Below are 24,563 nucleotides of genomic sequence, written 5' to 3' on the forward strand. Positions count from 1 at the left end.
AGGGTATCTTTCCAGTCAACTTTGGTATTTCAAGGAATAGCTGTGAGTGAACTGCCAGCCCACCAGCCCTGACTGACTGAGCTGCCAGCCCACCAGGCCTGACTGACTGAGCTGCCAGCCCTCCAGCCCTGACTGACTGAGCTGCCAGCCCAATAATCCATTCGGCCCACAATGTCCATACTAGCCCTCTGGAAATCAGCCCCTTCAGCCCACAACACTCATACTAGCACTCCAGAAAGCCACCCCCACAGGCCACCAGTATTGGAATTGGTGTAGAGGTGGAATATTGCGTCGGGGGACCAGCCCTCCCATGTGAACATGGGACCCAACGGGTCCAACTTAGTCTAGTATCACTTAAAGTAATATCTACCTGCATTGGATATTGGGAGCTTCCCACCACTGGAACTGTGGTCAATGTTGTAACAGAGGAGATGCCAAGTCCCAAGGAGATGGGGAACTGCAGGTGGTGGTTTACAAAAAAGACACAAAGTGCTTGAGTGACACAGCAGGTCAGGCTGCATCTGTGGAGGAGATGGATAGGTGACGTTTTGGGTCGGGTCCCCTTGTTCAGACTGTGGACTTTCTTGGTTACACTCTGAGCAACATCTGATTTATACACAGCTGCCTCCCATCAGTAGCAGTGTGGTTTTCTTTCATGCTGGAGAGATGCAAGTATGCAGATCATTGCCTGAGAGAAGATGCAAGGTCTCGTTCTATTTAACACGATCCTTGATTAACACTCAGTATTGGAGTCACATTATCAAAACAGCCTGAGCCTGACACGTTACCTATCCATGTTCCCCTGAGCCGCTGAGTTACACCAGCATCTTGTGGCAATGCTGCTTTAAATCTGGAACCTTTATCCCAGGAATGGTTTAATTGGAAAGGAATGTGCGACACAATGGCAGGAAGTGGGCCTGACGGTGTGGCCATGGTGATACGATCTTCACGCAGCAGGGCAAGACCAACACCAACAGCCTTGCCTTTAGCTGGCGCCTTTCCCCTCCTCCGGATGTCCCAAAGCTCCTTACAGCATTGAAGTTACAACTTCACAGCCACAGAGATCCAGGTTCAATCCTAACTTTGGGTGCTGTCTCTGTGGAGTTTGCACGTTCTCCCTGTGACTGCGTAGGTTTCCTGCAGATGCTCCCATTTCCTCCCACATCCCAAAGGCGTTGCTTTGGTTGGTTGGGTGGGCTCTGAATATTGGCCCTAGTTGTCGGTGGGGCTGGATTCTATGGGAATTAGGGAACAGGGGAGGAGGAAAGGGGAATTTCCAGACATGGCTTACTCAAACATCAGAGATGGATGGGCAGCTGATTTGTTTCTGTGCTGCTGGTGGAAGGTTTAATATTAGACCCAGTACCGTGGAGAGAAGCCTTGTTCGTGATCGACTGTGACAGGGTGGTGGGGGAATGGAACGAGCTGCCAGAGGAGGTAGTTTTGAGGCAGGGACTATTAAAACATTTAAAAGACATTTTGACAGGTACATGGATAAGAAAGGTTTAGTTTAGCTTATTACTGAGGTAGTGAAAAGCTTTTATGTCGTGCTATGATTACTATGAAGCCATCACAGCATACAGATAAAGGATAGAACATTTAGTGCAAGATATAACATTCAAGCCTGATAAAGTCCAATTGGTCAGGACTGCACTCTAACTGATGAGAGATGCGTTCAGTTGCTTGAGAACAGCTGGGAAGAAACTGTTCTTAGGAAAGGTTGAGAGGGATATGGGCCAAATGCAGGCAAATGGGACTAGCTTAGATGGGGCACCTTGGTTGGCATGGGCGTGTTGGGCCGAAGGGCCTGTCTCCGTGCTGTACGACTCTGACTTACACCCATCGTTCTGAGGCTGGGACAGAGAAACCTCAGGCATTTGAGGGATGTGTGGTCAGTGATCAGCGGTCAGGAGAGGGACAAACAAAGGCGACACAAAGCTGCTGGGCACGGCTTGCTTTATTTCAGAATCTGAATGAGGAAAGACAGGTCGTACATGGAAATAAAATCATCCATCACAATAGCAGAACAAATAATAAACTTTATAAAGTCAGGACAGAGCCACAATATCCATCAGCCCGTGAGCAGTGAGGGAAATATAATCTGTTGCTTGGTAACATGTTTAACCTGACTGTTGGCAGTCCAGCATCTTGCTGGTTTAGATTATTATTGTCACGTGTACCGAGGTACAGCAAAAAGCTTGGTGTTGCATGCTATCCAATCAGGTCATATACACTGCACATAAATACAATCAGGTCAAACTCCAGTACAATCGGTAGGGCAAAGGGGGAAGATTCAGAGTGCAGAATATAGTTCTCAGCATTGTCGTCCCCCTTTTCACCATGGCTAACCCTCTAGGAGTTAGTGACTCAAATACAGGAAGACAGAGAGAACAAGAGGGGAGGGAGCAAGAGGGCAGAGGGAGAGTGAGGGGAGGGGGTGTGAGGGGCGGGAGTGAGGGGAGGGGGAAAGAGGGGTGGGGGAGTAAGGGGAGGGGGTGTGGGGGAGGGGGAGGGAGGGGGTGTGAGGGGAGGGGAGTGAGGGGAGGGGGTGTGAGGGGAGGGGGTGTGAGTGAGGGGAGGGGGAGGGGTGTGAGGGGAAGGGTGTGAGGAGTGAGGGTAGGGGGTGTGAGGGGAAGGACTATGACCATATAGCAGACAGACAGACAGACAGACAGACAGACAGACAGACAGACAGACAGACAGACAGACCTGAAAAGAAGTTTAACTGCATGAAATTCCATAATGTGTTTCTACACAGCAACATATTCTGGCACTTTAAGGCTGGATACTTGGTCAGAATATATTCTTATCAAAGCGGGTGGAGCTAAGGTGCGTAAAGGTACTGACCCTTGGCTTCAGGGTGGAATTACAAGCAAGGGCTGAGCTACTGAGTCTTGAGCAAAGGAGACAGGAGACAATTCAAGCATTGGCAGTGAACTTAATTATTAAACAGTTAATAAAAACAGAACATGTTGGTGATACTCAGCAGATCAGGCAGCATTTGTGGAGAGAGAAACAGGAGCAACATCTCAGGCTGATGGTTTTGCATCAGAGAGTTGTGCAGAAGGTGACTGGTCTGAAACATCACCTCTGCTCGAGCCGGGTGCTGGCATTATTCCCAACATTTTCCATTTCTATGTAGAAACCAGGAACTACAGATGCTGATTGTACACAAAGGGACACAGAGTGCTGGAGTAACTCAGCGGATCAGGCAGCATCTGTGGAGAACATGGATAGGTGACGTTTCACAGAGTGCTGGAGTAACTCAGCGGATCAGGCAGCATCTGTGGAGAACATGGATAGGTGACGTTTCACCAAAGAAGGATCATGACCTAACATATCACCCATCCATGTTCTTCAGAGATGCTGCCTGACCCGCTGAGTTACTCCAGCACTGTGTCTTTTCCATTTCCAGCGATATTCTGGTCTTGTGTCAACACGTAATCGTGGTCTGGTCCAAACACAGATGAGGCAATGGAGCTGAGACGAGGGGAGGGGCGAGGGGAGATGAGGCGAGGGAAGATGAGGCGAGGGAAGATGAGGCGAGGGGAGATGAGGCGAGGGGAGGGGCGAGGGGGGGAGGGGCGAGGGGAGATGAGGCGAGGGGAGATGAGGCAAGAGTAGAAGAGGTCACCTCCCTCTGAGTGAGGATCATGGTTCATCATCCTGGCCTGGTGATGAACTGTCCAGTTACTGGCCGGCTGAAGGCTACACTGGGGGATATCTTGGTTTGGGAGCTGCGGCCTGATCTGCTCAAGTGGATCAGGCCTTCAGATCGGCTCCTGGGAGATTGGAATCAATTGGAAATTCGTGGAAGACTATTGGTGCCAGGGAATGCAGGGGAACCTTTGTTGAGAAGCTGAGGTGGTCTCGGGAGGGTGGAGCGGGGTGAAAGGCAGCGTTATCCCCTGCACCAAAGTCTCCCGTGGACGGGTGGATGTCATGGTCATGGGACAGTTTGGGGTCAGCGCCAATCAACATGAACCAGGGGAGTAATTTGCCAACGACCAAGGCCCAGCCCCTTCCCCCCCCTCCCCCTTCCCCCGGCTCCTGGGCAAGAGTCCGCGGCCTCCGTGGCACAGCACAGCCGCGATTCCTCGTGGCATTACTCGACCGATCCCACCTGCCTCCTCTTGGATGGGGGCACCAGGTAACCCGGCAACTGGCTGGGCAGCCCATGGCCATCCAGCTTGACCTCGATGAGGTGGCTGGCCAGAGCAAACTCCTCATCGTCCAGCATGCCATCCTTGTCCACGTCTGAGAGCTTCCAGATCTTCCCCAGGACAGAGTTGGGCAACTTGGTGGTGATCATCCAATTCTTGGCCTTCACACCATTGATCTTGCCATCAGTGGGAGACAGGTTGTAGAAGATCTCATCGTACTTGGGTTTGTCTTTGGTGACAACCCACTCATCATCCTCGCCCACCTCGTAGGCCCCGTCACACATGCCCTCGATGAACGGCCCGTTGGACGTCCCATCAAAGGCTCCACCGTGCACCATCTGCTCTGGCATCTCCAGCTCTTCCTGCCGTACAAGGGGCATCAGCTTGGCGATCTCGTACGTCATCATGTCATCCAGTGCCTCCAGCATCTTGGGCTTCAGCGATGGGAACTTGGAGAAATCGTGGACCATCAGCTGCTCCTGGAAGGACACAGGTTGTCAGTCTTGCCCCGACCCCTCACCACAGCACCAGCGCTGTCCCGATACTAACGTGTCCCTGACAGTGAACGGCCTCTCCCCACCTCACACCTACCCTGGTTTGTGTGCAACACATCAGTAGCGCAGCGGGTATCAATCGAGCACCCGTTCTCACTAGTTCTACATTATTCCACTTCCCCATCCACTCCCTAAACACAGAGGGCCGATTAACATACAAACCTTCCAGCCTTTGAGAAACCGGAGCACCCGGAGAAAACCCATGCAGTCACAGGGAGAAAGTGCAAACTCCACACGGACAGCACCCGAGGTCAGGATTGAAATTGGGTCACTGGCGTTGTGAGGCAGCGGCACTACCCGCTGCACTGCCAGTAGCCGCTCCGCACTCACCTGCATTTTGTTTATGTCTGGAAAGTCTCCGGGAGAGATGTGATGCTCCAACTGGATCTTGGCAAAGATCTGTCCCAGTTTTAAGATCAGCTGCTTCTTCTTGTTCTCCTTGCCAAACACCGAGGGCATTTCCTTCTTGAGGTAGCTCATGATGTAGGCGTGGACCTGAGGAGAGTCACAGAGTCATTGGTAGACAATGGGTCAGAGCAGACGATGGAGATCGATCGTCTGAATGAACAACCCTGCTCCCCACAGCAGTAAAACCCAAGGAACTGATTGTTGACTTTAGAAGCTGTGGATCCACAAACCTGAGAGTCAGCAACTATAGCTTCGTGGGCAGACATCTCTCTGAACATTATGATGCAATCATAAAAAAGCCCATCAACGCCTCTACTTTCGTAGATCCTTGAGGTTTGGTGTGTCGACAAATACCCTCTACACGGTCTACAGGTCTACGGTGAAGATCACACTGACTACTTGCATCACTGCCTGGTTCAGCAACTCTGACGCCCAGCAACAAAGGAAATGACAGAGTGTTGGTACTGCCCAGTCCATCACAGGTACTGACCTCCCCACCATCTACAGGAGGCGCTGCCTCATGAAGGCAGCCAGCATCATCAGCCCCACTCCCCCCATTCTAACCCTTATCCACACATTCGGGGGAAGTGTTACGTTTAACTTTAGGTTTATTATTGTCACGTGTACAATGAAAACGTTTGTATTGCACGCTATCCAATCTACTTGTAATACTATACATTTACAAATAACCAACTTGCCTGTAGGGAGGGGTGCTGGGAGAGAGAATGGGTCACTGGGGAATTAGTTTGGGAATGGGACTGATGGAATTGGTCCAAGGGCTGGCAGGGATTTGGTGGGCTGAATGGCCTCCAGTGTAGTGGGGCGATGCAAGCTCATGGTTGCCATGTTACCTATCCATGTTGTCCACAGATGCTGCCTGACCCGCTGAGTTACTCCAGCTCTCTGCAGTAAAGCGCTAACGAGAGGAGACGTGTGAGAGGCTATGGGTTAACGCAGTCTCTCTCGAAGGGAAGTCTGAATTTGCCCTGGATTACATTGCTGGCACCGTGACAGCAATGTGAGAGATCGCAGGGGCTGTAGTCGCTGCAGCTGGAACCGAGCGTCGACAATAAACCGCAAGTAGCTAGTGTTTGCGGGCTGTTTTACGTTGCCATGGAGACTGAAGCATTTGGAAAGGTTTGAGTTGTATGGAGTCGGTGTTGAGCCAGACGGGGAGTGGTCCACACAGCTCGCCCGTTGGAGGGGAGACAGTCGCCGGAGTGAGTGCAATGCTCACCAGGAGATTCCATAAACAAGCACGGTTGGAAACATAACGGGACAATGTGATCGAACATAGAACTGTGAAGATAGGCACAGAGTGCTGGAGTAACTCAGCGGGTCAGGCAGCATCTGTGGAGAACATGGATAGGTGACGTTTCTGGTCGAGAGAAACATCACCTATTCCTTTTCTCCACAGATGCTGCCTGACCCGCTGAGTTACTCCACCATTTTGTATCTTCTTTGTATATTCTAAACCAACATCTCCTACACATAGAACAATGTAGCGCAGGAAAAGGCCCTTCGGCCCACAATGTCTGTACTCAACTATTGCCTGCACGTGATCCATATTCCTGCACTTCCAAAAGCCTCTTAAACACCACTCTGGTCTCTGCCCCCACCCCCTCCCCCAACAGCGCCTTCCAGGCACCCATCACCCTCTGCCCCGCTCATCTCCCTTAAACCTGGCAACTCTCACATTATAGCTATGCCCTCTAGTCTGTGACGTTTCCACTCTGGGAGAAGGTTCTGTGTCTACCCTGTCTACACCTCTCATCATTCTCTCAGCTCTCCCGACCGTCAGCCTCTGATTAGACAGTTAGAAGAAGCAGTGACCATGAGTGACAGATCCAGCAAACTCCTTGTGAGGGAATTACGTCAATTGCTAATTAGTGCATTAATGCAAAAGGATTAGGGATATCATGTATGATGCATGAATAGGCTTGATGGGCCGAATGGCAGAAGGTTGGAGTAAAGGCCAGAGATAAAAGCAGAGGGGGGAGAGGGGGCAGTGCGTTGGCACAGTCAGAGGAAGGCATTATAACTCCGAGACATCATTGAAGATGGAAATCTTTTTGATTCTAAACGGAAACTGGACAAAGCTTCCTGCAGTCCATCACAGCTTCATCCATCAAACTGCTGGCGAGGAAGATCTTCAATACCTAACCTGTCAAATAATTTATGATACATTTTCAATCTTTAAAGAATAAAGGTTGAAGAGCACGAGGAATGTTTTCACAGATAAACTTGAGGAAAGTTTATTTCACAAATAAACTTTTCCTGTTTCATTTCATGTTAGGTCTGAGGCATGAAGTTGGCATGGTGGCGCTGGCACGGTGGCGCAGTGGGTAGTGTTGCTGCTTCTCAGCACCAGAGGCCCGGGTTCGATCCTGACTATGGGTGCTGTCTGTGCGGAGTTTGCATGTTCCCCCCGTGACCACGCAGTGATGTTCTATAAACTGGGACATGCTGGCAGAGGAGGAGTAGTTTACCCTGGTATTGTGGCTGTATTATTGTGTGAACTAGAGCCTAGGAAAGCTAAGGGCCCACAGTAACGCTAAACTTGTCCGGTATTTCTTAGCGCCTCCTCAAAGGAGGATGATGTGGAAAGTAACGGAGGCTACTCGGCAGTGACCGAGGATTCCTGAACCAGTTAATGCTTTAACCAGTCACACCCAGCCCCCGCTTCTCACAGGATGCAAGCGGGGAGGAAGAAAGGGGAATGTCGGCACGAATATTCACTGATGAGTGTGTGTGGTCGGCAGCACAGAGCATTCCCCCCCCACCCGCTCTGGGACTGTGGTCTATGAATAGAACAGAGGGTGTGGACCATCCTAGTTGGATAAACACTCCTGGAAATTATTCTCCCAGATGTTGTGTACTGACGACAGTTAACACAAAACAGTGCAGCGCAGTAACAGGCCCTTCAGCCCACAATGTCCATGCTGTACATGAGCCCAACTCATCTCCTCTGCTTGCACGTGATCCATATCCCTCCATTCCCTGCAAATCCATGTGCCTGTCTAAAGAGCCTCTTATACACCACTGTCATATCTGCCTCCTCCACCACCACCCCTGGCAGCGCGTTCCAGGCACCAACCTGCCCCACACATCTCCTTCAAACATTTTGACATTTCTGTCTCTGCCTCTTATCATGTATATCAGGGCCCCCGTCGATCTCCCACACTCCCAGCTGGGGAGATGTGTATAGACGTGTGTGTGTGTGTGTGTGTGTGTGTGTGTGTGTGTGTGTGTGTGTGTGTGTGTGTGTGTGTGTGTGTGTGTGTGTGTGTGTGTGCGCGCATATATGTAGATGTGTAGGTATGTGCATGTACATACACCTGCACATACATACATATAGATGAACGGAGAAGTGAGCGTGAGAGAGGGGTGCAGAGTGAGACAGAGCGTGCGAGTGCATGTGTCTACACACCGAAGCACAGAAACATGCCCTTCGGCCCACAATGTCCGTGCCACATTGGAAACTAGGCTGTGCACAGAGTGCTGGAGTAACTCAGGGGGTCAGGCAGCATCTGTGGTGAACATGGATAGGTGACGTTTCACAGAGTGCTGGAGTAACTCAGCGGGTCAGGCAGCATCTGTGGAGAACATGGATAGGTGACGTTTCACAGAGTGCTGGAGTAACTCAGCGGATCAGGCAGCATCTGTGGAGAACATGGATAATTGACATTTCGGGTAGGGACCCTTCTTCAGTCTTACCCCATAACTCTCAGTCTGAAGAAGGGTGCTGACACAAACGTCACCTATCCATGTTCTCCAGAGAAGCTGCCTACCCTGCTGAGTTACTCCAGCACTCTGCATCATTTTTTAGTAAACCATCTGCAGTTCCTGTGTCAACATCAGGCTGTGAAGCCCTCCATTGGTGGGACAGCCATGGTGGGTTCCGTCTGGAACATCCCTCGTGTGAGAGGGGGCAAAGGGAGGTAGCATCTGATCCAACATCTACACCAATGCAATGATGTGTTTCAAACATGGAAAACGCAAGGAAGTGGCGAATTTCAACCCTGATTCCCTGACATCATTGACAGCAAAGTCAAGTGAAATAAACAGGAGAGTTACACTTCCCATATCTCTGCCGAGACCATCCCAGAAGATTGGAATGGCACGGTGACAGATACAGAGACAGATCCTAGTACTCAACACAAATAAACACATCCTTATCAGGACCGAGATATGTTAGTGTTGGCTCCTGTAGAATCCTGGATACAGTTTAATGTGTTCACAGTCGGTGGGTAAAGATAAACAAAAAGGCCATGAAAGGGTCAGCAATGTGAAGATCAACTCATTGTGTGAGCGGGACAATATGGTCTCTGTAACAACAAGGAACTGCAGATGCGGGCTTGTACCAAAGAAAGACACAAAATGCTGGAGTATCTCAGGTGTGTGTGTCAGGGTGTGTGTGTGTCAGGGTGACTGAGGGTGTGTGAGATGAGTGTGTCAGGGTGAGTGTGTCAGGATGTGTGTGTGTGTCAGGGTGCATGTCCAGGTGAGTGTCAGGGTGAGTGTGCTAGGGTGAGCGTGTCGGAGTGTGTGCGTCAGTGTGAGCGTGTCAAGGCGTGTGTGTCAGGGTGAGTGAGGATGTGTGAGGATGAGTGTGCCAGTGTGAGTATGGCATTGTGAGCATGTCAGTGTAAGCGTGTCAGGGTGAATGTGAGGGTGTGTGTGTGTGAGTATGGCATTGTGAGCGTGTCAGTGTGAGCCCACCCCCCTACCCCCGCCCCCCCTCTCCCCCCCACCCCTCACTCCCTCCCCCCCCCCCCACACTCACCCTCCCTCCACCCTCTCACCCTCCCACCCCCCCCTCCCCCCCCCCCCCCTCCACTCACCCTCACGAGCCGTGCTCTCTTCACCAGATCGTTGAGTTTGCGCAGGGCAGCATTCCTGGGCAGGTTCTGCAGATCCTGGAAGAGGTCTTGTTCCTCCAGCTCAAACAGCTTCCTGTTGCTGGAGATGAGCAGCGGCTCGGACCAGAAGGAGCCGATGTAGACGCGGAGAACCTCGGGAGTGTTGACCACCTTTCCCAGGGACCACATAAGTGCCCCGTACACCCGCATCAGCTGTTGTGTGTCCACCTGGTCGGCCTTGTTCAGCACCACCCTGATCTTGTCCTCGTTGCCTTTCAGAGCTCGGATGGCCTCTGAAAACTCATCGGAGATCTCCAGTTTGTGGGCGTCGAACAGGAGGATGATGCGGTCTACGCGCTCAGCAAACCACTGCAGAACGGCAGGGAAGTCGTAGCCTGCAACGCAGGAGAGGTTCAGACACTTGTACCCATTGCTACCGACCCCACCACACTGACCCATTGCTACCGACCCCACCACACAGACCCATTGCTACCGACCCCACCACACTGACCCATGGGACCGACCCCACCACACTGACCCATGGGACCGACCCCACCACACTGACCCATTGCTACCGACCCCACCACACTGACCCATGGGACCGACCCCACCACACTGACCCATGGGACTGACCCCACCACACTGACCCATAGGGACTAACCCCACCACACTGACCCATGGGACCGACCCCACCACACTGACCCATGGGAGGCAACAACAGGGTAGACAGTCACAACCTTTTTCCCAGGGTGGACATTTCAAAGACTAGAGGTCATAGCTTAAGGTGAGAGGGGCAAAGTTTAAAGGAGATGTGTGGGGCAGGTTGTTTTACACAGAGGGTGGGTGGGTGCCTGGAACGTGCTGCCAGGGGTGGTGGTGGAGGCAAATATGATAGTGGTGTTTAAGAGACTTTTAGACATGGATATGCAGGGAAGAGATGGATATGGAATATGGGCAGGCGTGGACATTGTGGGCCGAAGGGCCTGTTTCTGTACTGTACTGTTCTGTTCTATGTTCTGTAATCAGATCCCAGTCAGTGAAGCCGGACTGCATTGTAGGGCATGTAATAGGCGCTACAAAAATGCAACTATGTTTTTTTGTTCATGACTCAAAGATGAAGTGCAACACATCTGTCTGGGAGCAGAACATCTACATAAGGGCGGGCGGCACCGTGGTGCAGTGGGTAGAGCTGTTGTCTCACAATGCTATTCACCCCGGATTAGATCCTGAACCTGGCTGCTGTCTGTGTGGAGTTTGCACGTCTCCCTGTGACTGCGTGGGTTTCACCCGGGTGCTCCGGTTTCCTCCCACATCCCAATGACGTGCAGGTTTATAGGCTAATTGGCTTTTGTAAATTGTCCCTAGTGTGCAGGGAGTGGATGAGAAAGTGGGATAACATAGAAGGGTGATCGATGGTCGGCGTGGACTCGGTGGAACAAAGTGCCTGTTTCCTTGCTGTATCACTAAACTAAACAGTCTCCCCTCAGCAACTCTGCCACCACCGATGTCGGGAACATAGGTTTGTGCTTGCAGCCTCCTTACATAACAACACAATATTAGCCACACTCTGGTCTCTGGCACCTCTCCCATGAATAAAAATGATGCAGTTATCTCTAAAGGAAGACTCAGTGTGCTGGAGTAACTCAGCGGGTCAGGCAGCATCTGTGGGGAACATGGATAGGTGACGTTTCACAGAGTGCTGGAGTAACTCAGCGGGTCAGGCAGCATCTGTGGAGAACATGGATAGGTGACGTTTCACAGAGTGCTGGAGTAACTCAGCGGGTCAGGCAGCATCTGTGGAGAACATGGATAGGTGACGTTTCACAGAGTGCTGGAGTAACTCAGCGGGTCAGGCAGCATCTGTGGGGAACATGGATAGGTGACGTTTCACAGAGTGCTGGAGTAACTCAGCGGGTCAGGCAGCATCTGTGGAGAACATGGATAGGTTCCCAAGACACACTTGACCAGCGACTGAAGGTTTATCCACCTCGACCGTAGCATTCCTCTTGTGGCGATGCTCCAATATTCGCTGGTCATTTCCTGTAATGACTAGTCTGAAGATAGCCAGCGCTTCCTTTATTGTTACAAGGATCAGCTTCAGGATATCTATCACTGCTCCGTCTGTTCGCTGGTCTCCAGCTTCCACCACCTTCTCCAGAGTAAACACACCCAAGAAGTATTCACAGCGCCAGAGACCCGGGATCGATCCTGACCTCAGCTGCTGTCTGTACGGAGTTTGCACGTTCTCCATGTGACAGTGTTGGTTTTCTCCGAGTTTCCTCCCACATCCCAGAGATGTGCGGGTTTGTAGGTTAACTGCTCCTCTGTAAATTGCCCCTAATGTGCAGGGAGTGGATGAGCAAGTGGGATAACATAGAACTAATGTGAACGGGAGATTGATGGTCAGCGTCAAAGATCCTATATCTATAAGATCTTTGGTCAGCGTGGAGGGTTTCAGGGCTGTATCTCCAAGCTTAAATAACGTAACAAAGGTAAACCCTTGTCCATCTCCCACAGACCCATACATAGATGACTGCAGAACGGCTTCTATTCTCACCCCAATTTCCCATAATATATATTGAACCTTTCATGAATCTTCATGACCTTTAGACCCACAGACAGATGGGAATGTGGACAGCACAGCCACGGTGGGCCGAAGGGCCTGTTCCTGTCCTGCCTGTTCTATGTTGTAGGAGATGCAGAGAGACCATTGGCAAGAGGTGGAGGAAGGAGTAAATCTGTGCCTCGTAAAGTCCGTGTTGGAAGCAACAGGAGCCAGAAGTGTTTCATCCAGAAGTTGGCCAGAGGCATCACAAACCAGGTGGAGATGTATCTGTTGCTCTGTCCCTGTGTGTTTAACCGAGGTCCCCATCTCTGCTCCTCACCCTCACCAGCCTCCTATCCTACACACACCCTCACTAGCCCCCTACACACACCCTCACCAGCCTCCTATCCTACACACACCCTCTCCAAGACACCATTCATGTGCTGGGGCACCAGTCTAACATGCTCTACAATGAAACAGCTGCCACCTCCACAGCTAAAACCTCTAGTCTGGCTGAACGTGCTCCATATCCTCTATTCTGTCTCTCTGTCCAAGTCGTGTAAACACTCGCCCCGCTGCCTCGTTCTAACTGCGGCGTTAGAGGGAGGATGGCCCCCTGGTCAGGAGGGGTCTGGATCAGAGACTCATAAACTCCGGGGGTCATTAAGGCAGACCCTCACTCAGTGGCCCTCTCCACCACCCGAGCGAGATGCCTTTCCTGTCTCTGCTCAGACGTGTCGGGCTTCGCCTGCACAAGACACACAACCTCATGCCTTGAATTCCTGCTACAAGTCTCGGCCAGTAACGGGACAGACAGGGGTGCCGATTGTAGACGGGACGTGGCACGAGCAGCATTAATGGCTCCTGAACACTGAGTGACAGATGAGGTTAAAGGCAGCCAGGCGAAGCAGCAACAACACAAACACCAGCCTAGATCTGCGCTGCCGATCCAACAAAGGCTTTTCCGTTGTTTCTCTTACGCACAGGATGCCCTGAACAAAGAGCAAGCTGTCGCTTTAACTCCAAACTCAACACAGACTCAGGGTCCTGCCCTACTCTACAAAGACCTGCACTGTGTGAAAGCAGATTACTGTGCATCTGGCAGGCGAGAGGAGGGCTTCCACTGTCCTCTAACCCTTAACCCTAACCCTTTAGCACATGTGGCCCAGAGTAAAATATTCCAGTGGGGCTGTGTACTGTAGTGGGGCTGTGTACTGTACAGTGGGGCTGTGTACTGTACAGTGGGGCTGTGTACTGTCCAGTGGGGCTGTGTACTGTACAGTGGGGCTGTGTACTGTACAGTGGGGCTGTGTACTGTACAGTGGGGCTGTGTACTGTACAGTGGGGCTGTGTACTGTCCAGTGGGGCTGTGTACTGTCCAGTGGGGCTGTGTACTGTACAGTGGGGCTGTGTACTGTACAGTGGGGCTGTGTACTGTACATTGGGGCTGTGTACGGTACAGTGGGGCTGTGTACTGTACAGTGGGGCTGTCTACTGTACAGTGGGGCTGTGTACTGTACAGTGGGGCTGTGTACTGTACAGTGGGGCTGTGTACTGTACAGTGGGGATGTGTACTGTAGTGGGGCTGTGTACTGTACAGTGGGGCTGTGTACTGTACAGTGCGATGTCACCCTGACAGTAAGAGATTATACTCACATTGTGACAAGCTCAGGCTAATTGCCTCACTGTTTGATGTGCTCTAACAGTTTTAAGAGAATTGTGGGATGCGGGGAAAGTGATTACAAGTGAACCTGCTGAAACCGAGCAGATTATGGGGAGAAGGTGGAAGGATGAGGTAGAGAGAAAAAAATGGATCAGGCATGATCCGAAAAACAGGGCAGACTCGATGGGTCGAATGGCCCAATTCTGCTCCTATGTCTTATGATCAAAGGGCGATTGGCCTCTTCCTGCTTCCTGCAAGAACTTCTATGTTCTTGTGAAAAGAGTTCCTTATTGATTAATAGTGGATCTGTTCCACTACTTGCAGGAATGTTTTTATTTTCGATGAGCTTGTGATTCTGTTTATGAAATTAACTCCTTTCTTGAGCCAGAAGATGTATCACAAGATCAGCTGACTGCAAGACAACATCTCTGCATAATACTCCCTTTGTGCAGCTGAGAGAGATGATCAGAGTGGGTGTGTGGAACGAGCTGCCATAAGAGGTAGATGAGGCAGGTACTATAACAGCATTTAATAGACAGTTAGACAGGTACATGGATAGGTCAGGTTTAGAGGGGGGTGGGGTGGGGGGGCGGAGTGGGATGGGGTGGAGTGGGGGGCCGGGTGGGACATTGTGGAGCGGGGGGGGGGGGGACATTGTGGAGCTGGGGGGGGTCATTGTGGCGCTGGGGGGGGGGGGGGGGGTGGAGTGGGATGGGGTGGAGCGGGGGGCCGAGACATTGTGGAGCTATGGGGGGGGGGGGGGGGGAGTGGAGGGCCGGGTGGGACATTGTGGAGCGGGGGGGACATTGTGGAGATGGGGGGGGTGGAGCTGGGGGGTGGGGGGGGGGGGGGGGCGTGAGATCTCAGCTCGTTCTTACCTCTGCTCACACGCTGTTTGGCTCCGGACAGAATCCCAGGTGTGTCGATGATGCTGATACTCTGCAGCACCTGGTTGGGCAGCTGGGCGCACGTCAACCTGTGTGACACCGGTTACAGATCAACAAGCGGGTAGTGCCGCTACCTCACAGCACCAGAGACCCAGGTTCAATCCTGACCTCTGCTGCTGTCTGAGTGGAGTTTGCATGTTCTCCCTGTGATGGTGGATTTCCTCCCAACATCCCAAAGGCGTGCAGGTTTATAGGTGAACCGGCCCTCTGTACATTGTGCCTATTGTGTAGGGAGTGGATGAGAAAGCAGGATAACATAGAACTAGTGTGAATGGGCAGGTGCAGTGGGCAGGTGCTATAGACCTGCACGGGAAGGTAGACGCTTCCGCCCCCATCAGTCTTGGGCAGATGGGACTCATCAGCCTGGGAAGGCAGTCCATCGAGGAGAGGGAAAACTCTGATTTAAAACCTCCACTGCCTTGTGGCCATATCCAATCATGGAAAAGGCTCCTGGAGTAAACCTCAAGAAAATCCGGAGTCGGAGCCCATAAGGCAGTTCGTCGTTGTCTACAACCTCACTCTGGCAGCTCCTGCGACGGCGCTGGTGCCAAACTGTAACGGCCCTGCTGTTCCTTTGGATCGATCAGTGGCGTGGAGAGGGGGGACGTGCTGCATGGGCAACAGCCTGTCCTCCATATGACATCGCCCAGGCTAGCATCTGACCAGGATGCATCACCCATGGTCAGTCATGACCGAGGGGGGGCCTAATACTACTAACTGTGAACGGGTGATCGATGGTCGGCATGGACTCGGTGGGCCAAAGGGCCTGATTCCGTGCTGTATCTCTAAACTAAACGTGGAGACTGGGTAATCTGACATCCCAGTGGGGATGAGCGGAGGTCAGACCAACAAATGCAGCAATGATAGATATCTGTATCTTAAACAAATAAGAACTGTACCATCCCAGTATTACTCAGGGTCCTAACCTCTCCCACACAAGCTGCTCCCCAGGGGAGCTCGTGATCCATGTGGTCCTGGAGCTGGAGATGTTAGGACGGGTGACCCACAGAGGGAGTTCTGGGAAGGGAATTCCCGACTCGGGATACAGGATCTCCGGCACAGAGGTCAGGATTGGAGGACACGCAGGTGTCAGTGTGGGGTCACAGACAGGCTGGGGGTGGTTGAGAGATCAGCTTTAGGGATCTGGGAGCTGCTCGTGGAGTCCGGGGTTAATGGGGTGAGGGGTGGAGAGTTTGAGGGGGCAACACAGGGAACTGCAGATGTGGGTTTACAAAAAAATGACACAATGTGCTGGAGTAACTCAGCGGGTCAGGCAGCATCTGTGGAGAACTTGGATAGGTGACGTTTCACAGAGTGCTGGAGTAACCGAGCGGGTCAGGCAGCATCTGTGGAGAACATGGATAGGTGACGTTTTGGGTGGAGACCCTTCTTCAGACTCCCTGCCCTCTGACCCATCTGTGTGTGGAGGTCTCTAGCGACAGATACTGGGGGCCGTGTGACAGGGGCTGGTCAGCACATTACATCATTTGCTGAGAAGGGGAAAGGTATTACAGCAATGTTTAGCTTCTGTAGAATGGTCAGCTCCACCCCCACTGACTAGTTTCACAGCAGCGTGTGTCTGATGTGAGTAACCCATGGCGAGGGTCCAAAGCCCCCCACCCCCCCCGTCCTGGCTGGTTCTGACCCCCAACTTGTCTCCGTGAAACCCGACAATGCTAGAACTTTCCTCAGCTCGTTCCCACAGCCACCAACTCTGAGCCTCAGCAAACTCCCACCGCAACGTTTGCCAGAACATTCTTGGCATAGCAGAGGCTGTAAATGTTATGATATCAAACTCATTCTACATTCTGGACTAATAAGGCAATCTCCTTCCCCAGTGAGGCCCCGGTAAATTTCCTGGATCCCATCTCTTTCAACATTCCTGATTTTCCTCACAACAGCGGGTCCACAAAGCCTTCTCACTAAACGCCGACAGCTCATTTTGTTTAAAATGTATCTTCTGGGACGTGGGTGGGATTGTTCCTTGTACATTGGCATCATGTGTGTGGGGCCTGGAGCCTTTCAGCTTCAGTCACCGATGGGATATTGGGCATGGAGTCACGTGTTGGCCAGAGCGGATCGTTCCACAGATGTCCGTTACTGAGGTGTGACCGTCTCCCACCGCATCCACAGTGGTTCATGTCCAAGGAAATAAGACAGAGTGCTGGAGTAACTCAGCGGGTCAGGCAGCATCTGTGGAGAACGTGGATAGGTGACGTTTCACAGAGTGCTGGAGTAACTCAGCGGGTCAGGCAGCATCTGTGGAGAACATGGATAGGTGACGTTTCACAGAGTGCTGGAGTAACTCAGCGGGTCAGGCAGCATCTGTGGAGAACATGGATAGGTGACGTTTGGGTTCTGAAGAAGAGTCCCAAAATGTCACCTATCCGTTCTCCAGAGATGCTGCCTGACCCACCGAGTTACTCCAGCACATTGTGTCATTTTTTGTAAAACCAGCATCTACAGTTCCTTGTTTCTACAAAGGACGTTTAGAATTGCAGTCACTTCACGGACCATCCCTCAGGGTCAAGGGTGACTCCCGTTCAGAAGGTTCTGGGGTGTCCAATGAGGCCAATGTGTGTCATAGTGGGTTGTGGGGGCTGGAACGCAGTCTCCTAGCAGAGTAGTCCCATTCCCCCCCCCCCCCCCCCCCTTCACTCATTGGCTGCAACAGGCTGGAATTGGAATCTATCATTCCCTCTCCATGTGACATCACTCAGCCTGAGTTCATTGTCTTTATTCCCCCAAACTATTTAATTACATGTTGAGAATGTTCGATCCACAGAGCAGAGGGGTGTGAGATTCAGCACATGTGTTTAGAATGCGAGGTGGTTTTAGTAGCAACATGTGGATCACCAGTGGACAGAGGTATGTAGTGAGGTGAATGGAACAGGAGCCGTGTGGAGTTTATCTGAAGCATCTGGGGTACACTAGGTCACTGTTGGAGGTTTCAACAGGAACTATCACAGAGAGTGTAGACCGTATTGCACAGGAACAGGCCCTTCGGCCCACAATATCCGAGCTGTACACAATGCCAAATCTGCCTGCACATGATCCATATCAAAGGTTTCAAAGATCTTTTATTGTCACATGTACCATTTACCAGTGATATGCAAATTACCACATCCCTGCATATCCATGTGCCTAACTAAATGCCTCTTAAACGCCACTATCGAATCTGCCTCCACCACCACCACCCCCCGCAGCATGTTCCAGGCACCCACCTGTGTAAAATCTTGCCCCCGCACATCCCCTTTACACTTTTCCCTTCTCATTTTAAACCTGTGCCTTCTAGTCTTTGACATTTTCACCCTGGAGAAACTGTCTACCCTATCTACACCTCTCACAATTGTATCTAATTGGCCCCTCAATGTGTGACACTACAGAGAAACAAGCCAAGTCTGTCCAAGCTCTTGTAGTTAATACCTTCTAATCCAGGCACCATCCAGGTAAACCCTCTACTCCCACACTTTCATGGGGTGACCACAACGGCACATAATACAAACCAAGATTTGCAAAGCTGCAAGCCGACCTCTTGACTTTTACGTTCAATGTTGCAACAAATGAAGGCAAGTGTACCGCACGCCTGCGTTACTCTACCTCCTTCTGTTGGCACTTGGTCATGGACCCCAAAATCCTTCTCGACATCAACACACTAAAGGGTCTTGCAATAAATTGTAGAAGCAAGTAACTGCTGAAGCTGGTTTTCAAAAACAACAGACACAAAATGCTGGAGTAACTCAGCGGGTTCAGGCAGCATCTGTGGAGAACATGGATAGGTGACGTTTCACAGAGTGCTGGAGTAACTCAGCGGGTCAGGCAGCATCTGTGGAGAACATGGATAGGTGACGTTTCCCAGAGTGCTGGAGTAACTCAGCGGGTCAGGCAGCATCTGTGGAGAACATGGATAGGTGACGTTTCGGGTCGAGACCCTTCTTCAGACTCATTAACTGTGGAACACCTGGTACTTGCTCTGATTAAACCCCATCCACTGTTTCTCTCCCACATGTGCAATGAATATACATCCTGCTGTATACTTTGACAGCCTTCCTCACTGTCTGGAAATCCAACAATCTTTATGTTGTCTGCAAACTCACTAACCAACCTATCTACATTTTCATCTAAGTCATTTATAATATGTAGAGAGGTGCCAGCACTGGTTCATGCGGAACACCACTGGTCATAGACCTCCAGTCTGAATAACACAATCCTCTGTCTTCTGACTGGTAATTGAATAAATATTTGAAATGGAAAAAAATGCAGCAAGGAAAGAAATGGGAAGGGCTAAATTATTGGCTGCTTCAGAGAGATGATTGGCCCCTCTTGTGCTGTGGAATTCAATCATTCTCTTCTATAAATGGTTGACTAAACTGAGTTTTAAACTCTGGCAACGATAGTTGTCTTTAATCAGTCTTGTAAAAGGGTGGGGCATAGATAGAAACTGGCTGAGGAACACAGGGCCAGTAATGCATTGATCTTCACACAGTGGGTCTGGACATTGTGTGGGCAGCTGAATCACCAAGTGAGAAGCCAACCCTCCAGATGACCACAGGACGTCGGGGCAGGATGAGGCCATTCAGCCCATTGAGTCTGCTCCACCATTCAATCATGCCTGATCTATTTTTTCCCCGAACAATCCCATTCTCCCCATTATCTTTGACGTCCTTACTAATCAAGAACCTGTTTAAAAATTAATCTGGCAATGAATTCCATAGATTCATCACCCACTGGCTAAAGAAATTCCTCCTCATCACCATTTTAAAGGTATGTCCTTTTATTCTGAGGCTTCACTCTCTGATTCTTGACTCTCCCGCAGGCCTTTCATTCATCCCTCCATCATCCTTCTGCATTCCATGTGCAGGAGTGTACCCGATCAGAGCAGGGTCAGCAGATTTAATGCCAACACCATCTGATGCTGACCCACCATCTGAGGTCGACATGCAACCAAGAACCACAACTGCAATCCCTCCAACTACAATCAGTCTGAAGAAAAGTCCCAACCCGAAACATCACCTATTCATGTTCTCCACAGATGCTGCCTGACCCGCTGAGTTACTCCAGCACTCTGTGTCTTCGTTTGTAAACCAGCATTTGCAGTTCCTTGTTTCTAACCAGTCAGTGCACCATTTCAGCGCACAGGAGGCCATTCGACCCTTCATGCTTGAAAAGAGAGGTGGGGGCGGGATAATGCCTGGGAAATGATAGGTGGATACAGATGAGGAGTGATTGGCAGATGGGTGGAGTAAGTGTCTAAGGCTGGAGGTGAAAATAAGACAAATTGGCGTCAGATACAGAAAGAAGAGGAGTGAAATGTAAAGCTGGAGGGAGACAGGGGGGGGGGGGGAATAAAATGGAAATGGGGGATTTTTGGATGGAGATGGGTGTATGTGGGGGAGAAAGGTTCATGGTGAGGGGTGGGTGGTAAACGGGGAGAGAAATGTGTGTAGAGGGAGCAGTGTAGGTTGGCACGGGTAGAGGAGTATCGTAGAGGAGTATCATTTGAAATTGGAGAACTTAATGTTCATACCATTGGCCTGTATTCTACCCCAGTGGATTATGAGATGCTGTTCTTCTAAACTGGGATATTCATTGATGCCTGGAGCTGAGGAGGCCAGTGAGAGAAATGAACACCTGTCCTTTATATAAAACAATACTTTACGAGGATGTTGGCAGGACTCGAGGAGTTCTGTAAGGAGAGGTTGGGCAGGCTAGGTCTTTGTTCCTTGGAACGCAGAGGATGAGGGGTGATTTTATAGAGATGTACAAGATTGTGAGGGGAATGGTTCGGGTCAATGCTTAGTCTTTTTCTCGGGGAAGGGGAATCAAGAATCAGAGGGCGTGGCTTTAAGGTGAGGGGGGAAAGATTTTAACAGGAATCTGACAGGTACATGGATAGGAACATTAGGAAAAATGTTCCTAATGTTGGGCGAGTCCAGAACCAGGGGCCACAGTCTTAGAATAAAGGGAGGCCATTTAAGACTGAGGTGAGAAAAAACTTTTTCACCCAGAGAGTTGTGAATTTGTGGAATTCCCTGCCACAGAGGGCAGTGGAGGCCAAATCACTCGATGGATTTAAGAGAGAGTTAGATAGAGCTCTAGGGGCTAGTGGAGTCAAGGGATATGGGGAGAAGGCAGGCACAGGTTATTGATTGGGGACGATCAGCCATGATCACAATGAATAGAACTGGCTCGAAGGGCCGAATGCCCTCCTCCTGCACCTATTTTCTATGTCTATGTTTCTATGAATGGTTTAGAGGATGTGGGGCAATTGGGAGTTGATTAGATAATAGACAATAGGTACAGGAGTAGGCGATTCAATGTGATCATGGCTGATCATCCACAATCAGTGCCCCGTTCCTGCCTTCCCCCCACATCCCTTGACTCCGCCATCTTTAAGAGCCCTATCTAACTCTCTCTTGAAAGCATCCAGAGAATTGGCTTCCACTGGCACAGATTCACAGCTCTCTGGGTGAGAGAGGCATCTTGTTGGCAGGAACGGGTTTAATGACGCCAGAGTTAAGAAGGTTTCGTTCACCAATGTACAAGGGGCCGAGTTGGCATCGCGGGATTAGCCCAGACTGCCGGCATAGACCAGATGGGCTGAAGGGCCGCTTCCCGCGGTGTCGACCCCGACTCACCTATTGAGGAAGGAGTTTCCGAAGGGGTTGAGCTTCCGGAAGGGTTTGTTGGGGTCAACAATCAGCGCGTTTCCCGGGATGACGCCCTCCACCTCTCCGTGCATCACGGCGATGAAGGAGTCGGTGGTGGGTTCGGGCCCCACTCTGCTGCCGGGGAAATCCTCCTCCAGCAGGTACTGGATGAAGGTGGTCTTCCCGGTGGAGTATTGACCCACCACCAGGATCATGGGCTTGTTGTCGAAGTCGGCGTCTTCCAGGGCGGGCGAGTGGAAGTCGTGGAAGCGGTAAAACTCCTCGAGTGGCAACAACTTGGATCGGTAGAGGAGCCGCAGCCCCTCCGTCACCGTGTGGATCTCCTCCGGACTCTTCTTCTCCTGTTTCTTCATCCAGCTGAACATTGTGCTTTCGCGTTGCCTCCAAACCCGACCCCGGGAACTAATCCGCACCTTCGGCGCTCGCTCGTTCCAACCCCGTCTCCCGCCGGCCACAAGTTTATGGACAAACGCAGGGAGTTGGATTGTGGAGACTGTGGTTGGGTTGATGGCGCAGACTGACTGACTGACAGAGAGAAATCCTCAACAACCTCCTCCTCCCCGTCCCCGTCCCCACCCATCCCCTCCTCCCTCCCCCTCCCCGCCCCCCTCTCTCCGCCCCTCCACGTCCATCCCCATTCCCTCCCCCACTCCTCCCCGCCCCCCTCCACGTCCATCCCATTTCCACCTTCACCTCCCATCTCATCCCCACCCCATCCCCAATCCCAGTCCATGAAATTCTCTCGCGCCACCTAGCGCCAGTCCCCCGGGGGCTCAAATCAGGGCGCCGCGCTAGGGGGAGGGGCGGTGAGGGAGCACCTCGCTAGGGGGAGGGGCGGTGAGGGAGCGCCGCGCTAGGGGGAGGGGCGGTGAGGGAGCGCCTCGCGGGGGGAGGGGCGGTACTGAGGGAGCGCCTCGCTGGGGGAGGGGCGGTGAGGGAGCGCCGCGCTGGGGGGAGGGGCGGTGAGGGAGCGCCGCGCAGGGGGGAGGGGCGGTGAGGGAGCGCCGCGCTAGGGGGAGGGGAGGTGAGGGAGCGCCGCGCTGGGGGCGGGGCGGTGAGGGAGCGCCGCGCTGGGTGAGGGAGCGCCGCGCTAGGGGAGGGGCGGTGAGGGAGCGCCGCACTAGGGGAGGGGCGGTGAGGGAGCGCCGCGTTAGGGGGAGGGGCGGTGAGGGAGCGCCGCGCTAGAGGAGGGGCGGTGAGGGAGCGCCTCGCTGGGGGAGGGGCGGTGAGGGAGCGCCGCGCTGGGGGAGGGGCGGTGAGGGAGCGCCGCGCTGGGGGAGGGGCGGTGAGGGAGCGCCGCGCTGGGGGAGGGGCACCCGGAGAAAACCCACGCGGTCACAGGGAGAACTCCACAGACAACACCCGTAATCAGGATGAAACCCCTCTGGCGCTGTGAGGCAGCGGCCCGAAGATAAGGCACAAAAAGCTGGAGTAACTCAGCGGGACAGGCAGCATCTCTGGTCCTGTGTTGCAGTTCCATGTACACCAGCAGAGGTCAGTGAGGCTCCAGCTGTGAGCTTCAGCTGTTATGTGCTGGGACCTTGGCGAGATGCTTTGTGTGAATGGATTTAACATGAAAGTGAGTTCTGCAGAGACCCAGGCGAGGCGAGTGCTGCTGTAAAATGGCCCGTGGTCTAGATAGGGAGCAGAGACCCAGGCGAGGCGAGGCATCTGCTGGTGCTGCTGTAAAATGCCCCTTGGTCTAGATAGGGAGCAGAGGAGGGTGTGAGACAGATTAAGTTGCAGACACAAGAGGGCGATGAGGAACAATGGAATTTGACAAATGGGCCATGTATTGGAGGACAGATTTGGGTGGATGGGTGGGACTGGAATAGTGACAATGAGACTTTTCTGTAGATTCTAGGAACAATCTAAGATACTGGAATCTTGAGCAACACAAAGTGGTGGAAAATCTCAGCAGGTCAGGCAGCCTCTTAATTAGCTCGAGTCTGGACCCTTCTTCAGACGGATGGGGGGGGGGGGGAGAAGCTCAAACGAGAAATGGGGTTGGACAAAGCATGGTAATTATCAAGTGGATACGGGGGGGGGGGGTGATTTGTGGATGGGGTAAGTGACTAAAGGCTGGAGGTGGAAAGGAAACAAAAGGGAAACAAGAGGAATGTCTGAAGAAGGGTTTCGGCCCGAAACGTTGCCTATTTCCTTCGCTCCATAGTTGCTGCTGCACCCGCTGAGTTTCTCCAGCTTTTTTGTGTACCCAAGAGGAATGTAAAGCTGGAGGGAGGGATGGGGTGAGGGGAACGAAGGGATAAAGGGGAAGGCAGATGAGTTTACAGGGGGTGCGGGTGTGGCTGAGGGAGGGTGGCAGGAACGCCAGCACTCTGGTACGTGGGCGGGGGAGAGGGGTCCTGGCAATTGACGTTAGGTTCTCCGTTCACCGGGGACCCTGTGTAGACTTGGTCCGGACTAAGATACTCTCCCACCTCATCACAAGAACAAATAACCAAATGCACAAGAAAGGAGCCAGTTTATGCTTCTTTTAAGATTTCACCGTTTATTACAAAACATTTTGTTTAATAAATAGCTTAATATAAATGTATACAAAAATGTTCACTGGTCAGAGAAGGAGATCGCAGCCTATCCAGTGGAGTTGGACACGTTGAATCATTAACAGAATGTGACCATTGTCTCTGTTGCTCAAGGGTTAAAGGTCCGGAACATTCTGCTGAAAATAACCTCTTTAAAAAAAATGTTTTTAAACAGTTTACCAAGTTGAGCTCCATCTTCAGGAT

The 24,563-nt window shown here is 51.9% G+C and overlaps 1 protein-coding gene across 1 annotated transcript; it reads right to left on the reverse strand.

Annotated features, from left to right (window-relative positions):
• Positions 1–3,269: 3,269 nt before the first annotated feature.
• Positions 3,270–22,369, reverse strand: ehd2 (EH domain containing 2). Its single transcript, XM_033014562.1, has 5 exons — positions 21,781–22,369; positions 15,074–15,171; positions 9,970–10,382; positions 5,048–5,212; positions 3,270–4,642 (listed from the first exon to the last, which is right to left on the reverse strand). Exons 1-5 carry the CDS (start codon positions 22,176–22,178, stop codon positions 4,106–4,108), a joined length of 1,611 nt encoding a protein of 536 aa, XP_032870453.1. The 5' UTR covers positions 22,179–22,369; the 3' UTR covers positions 3,270–4,105.
• Positions 22,370–24,563: the final 2,194 nt, after the last annotated feature.

This window comes from Amblyraja radiata, chromosome 41, assembly GCF_010909765.2.
Source record: "Amblyraja radiata isolate CabotCenter1 chromosome 41, sAmbRad1.1.pri, whole genome shotgun sequence".
NCBI lineage: Eukaryota > Metazoa > Chordata > Chondrichthyes > Rajiformes > Rajidae > Amblyraja > Amblyraja radiata.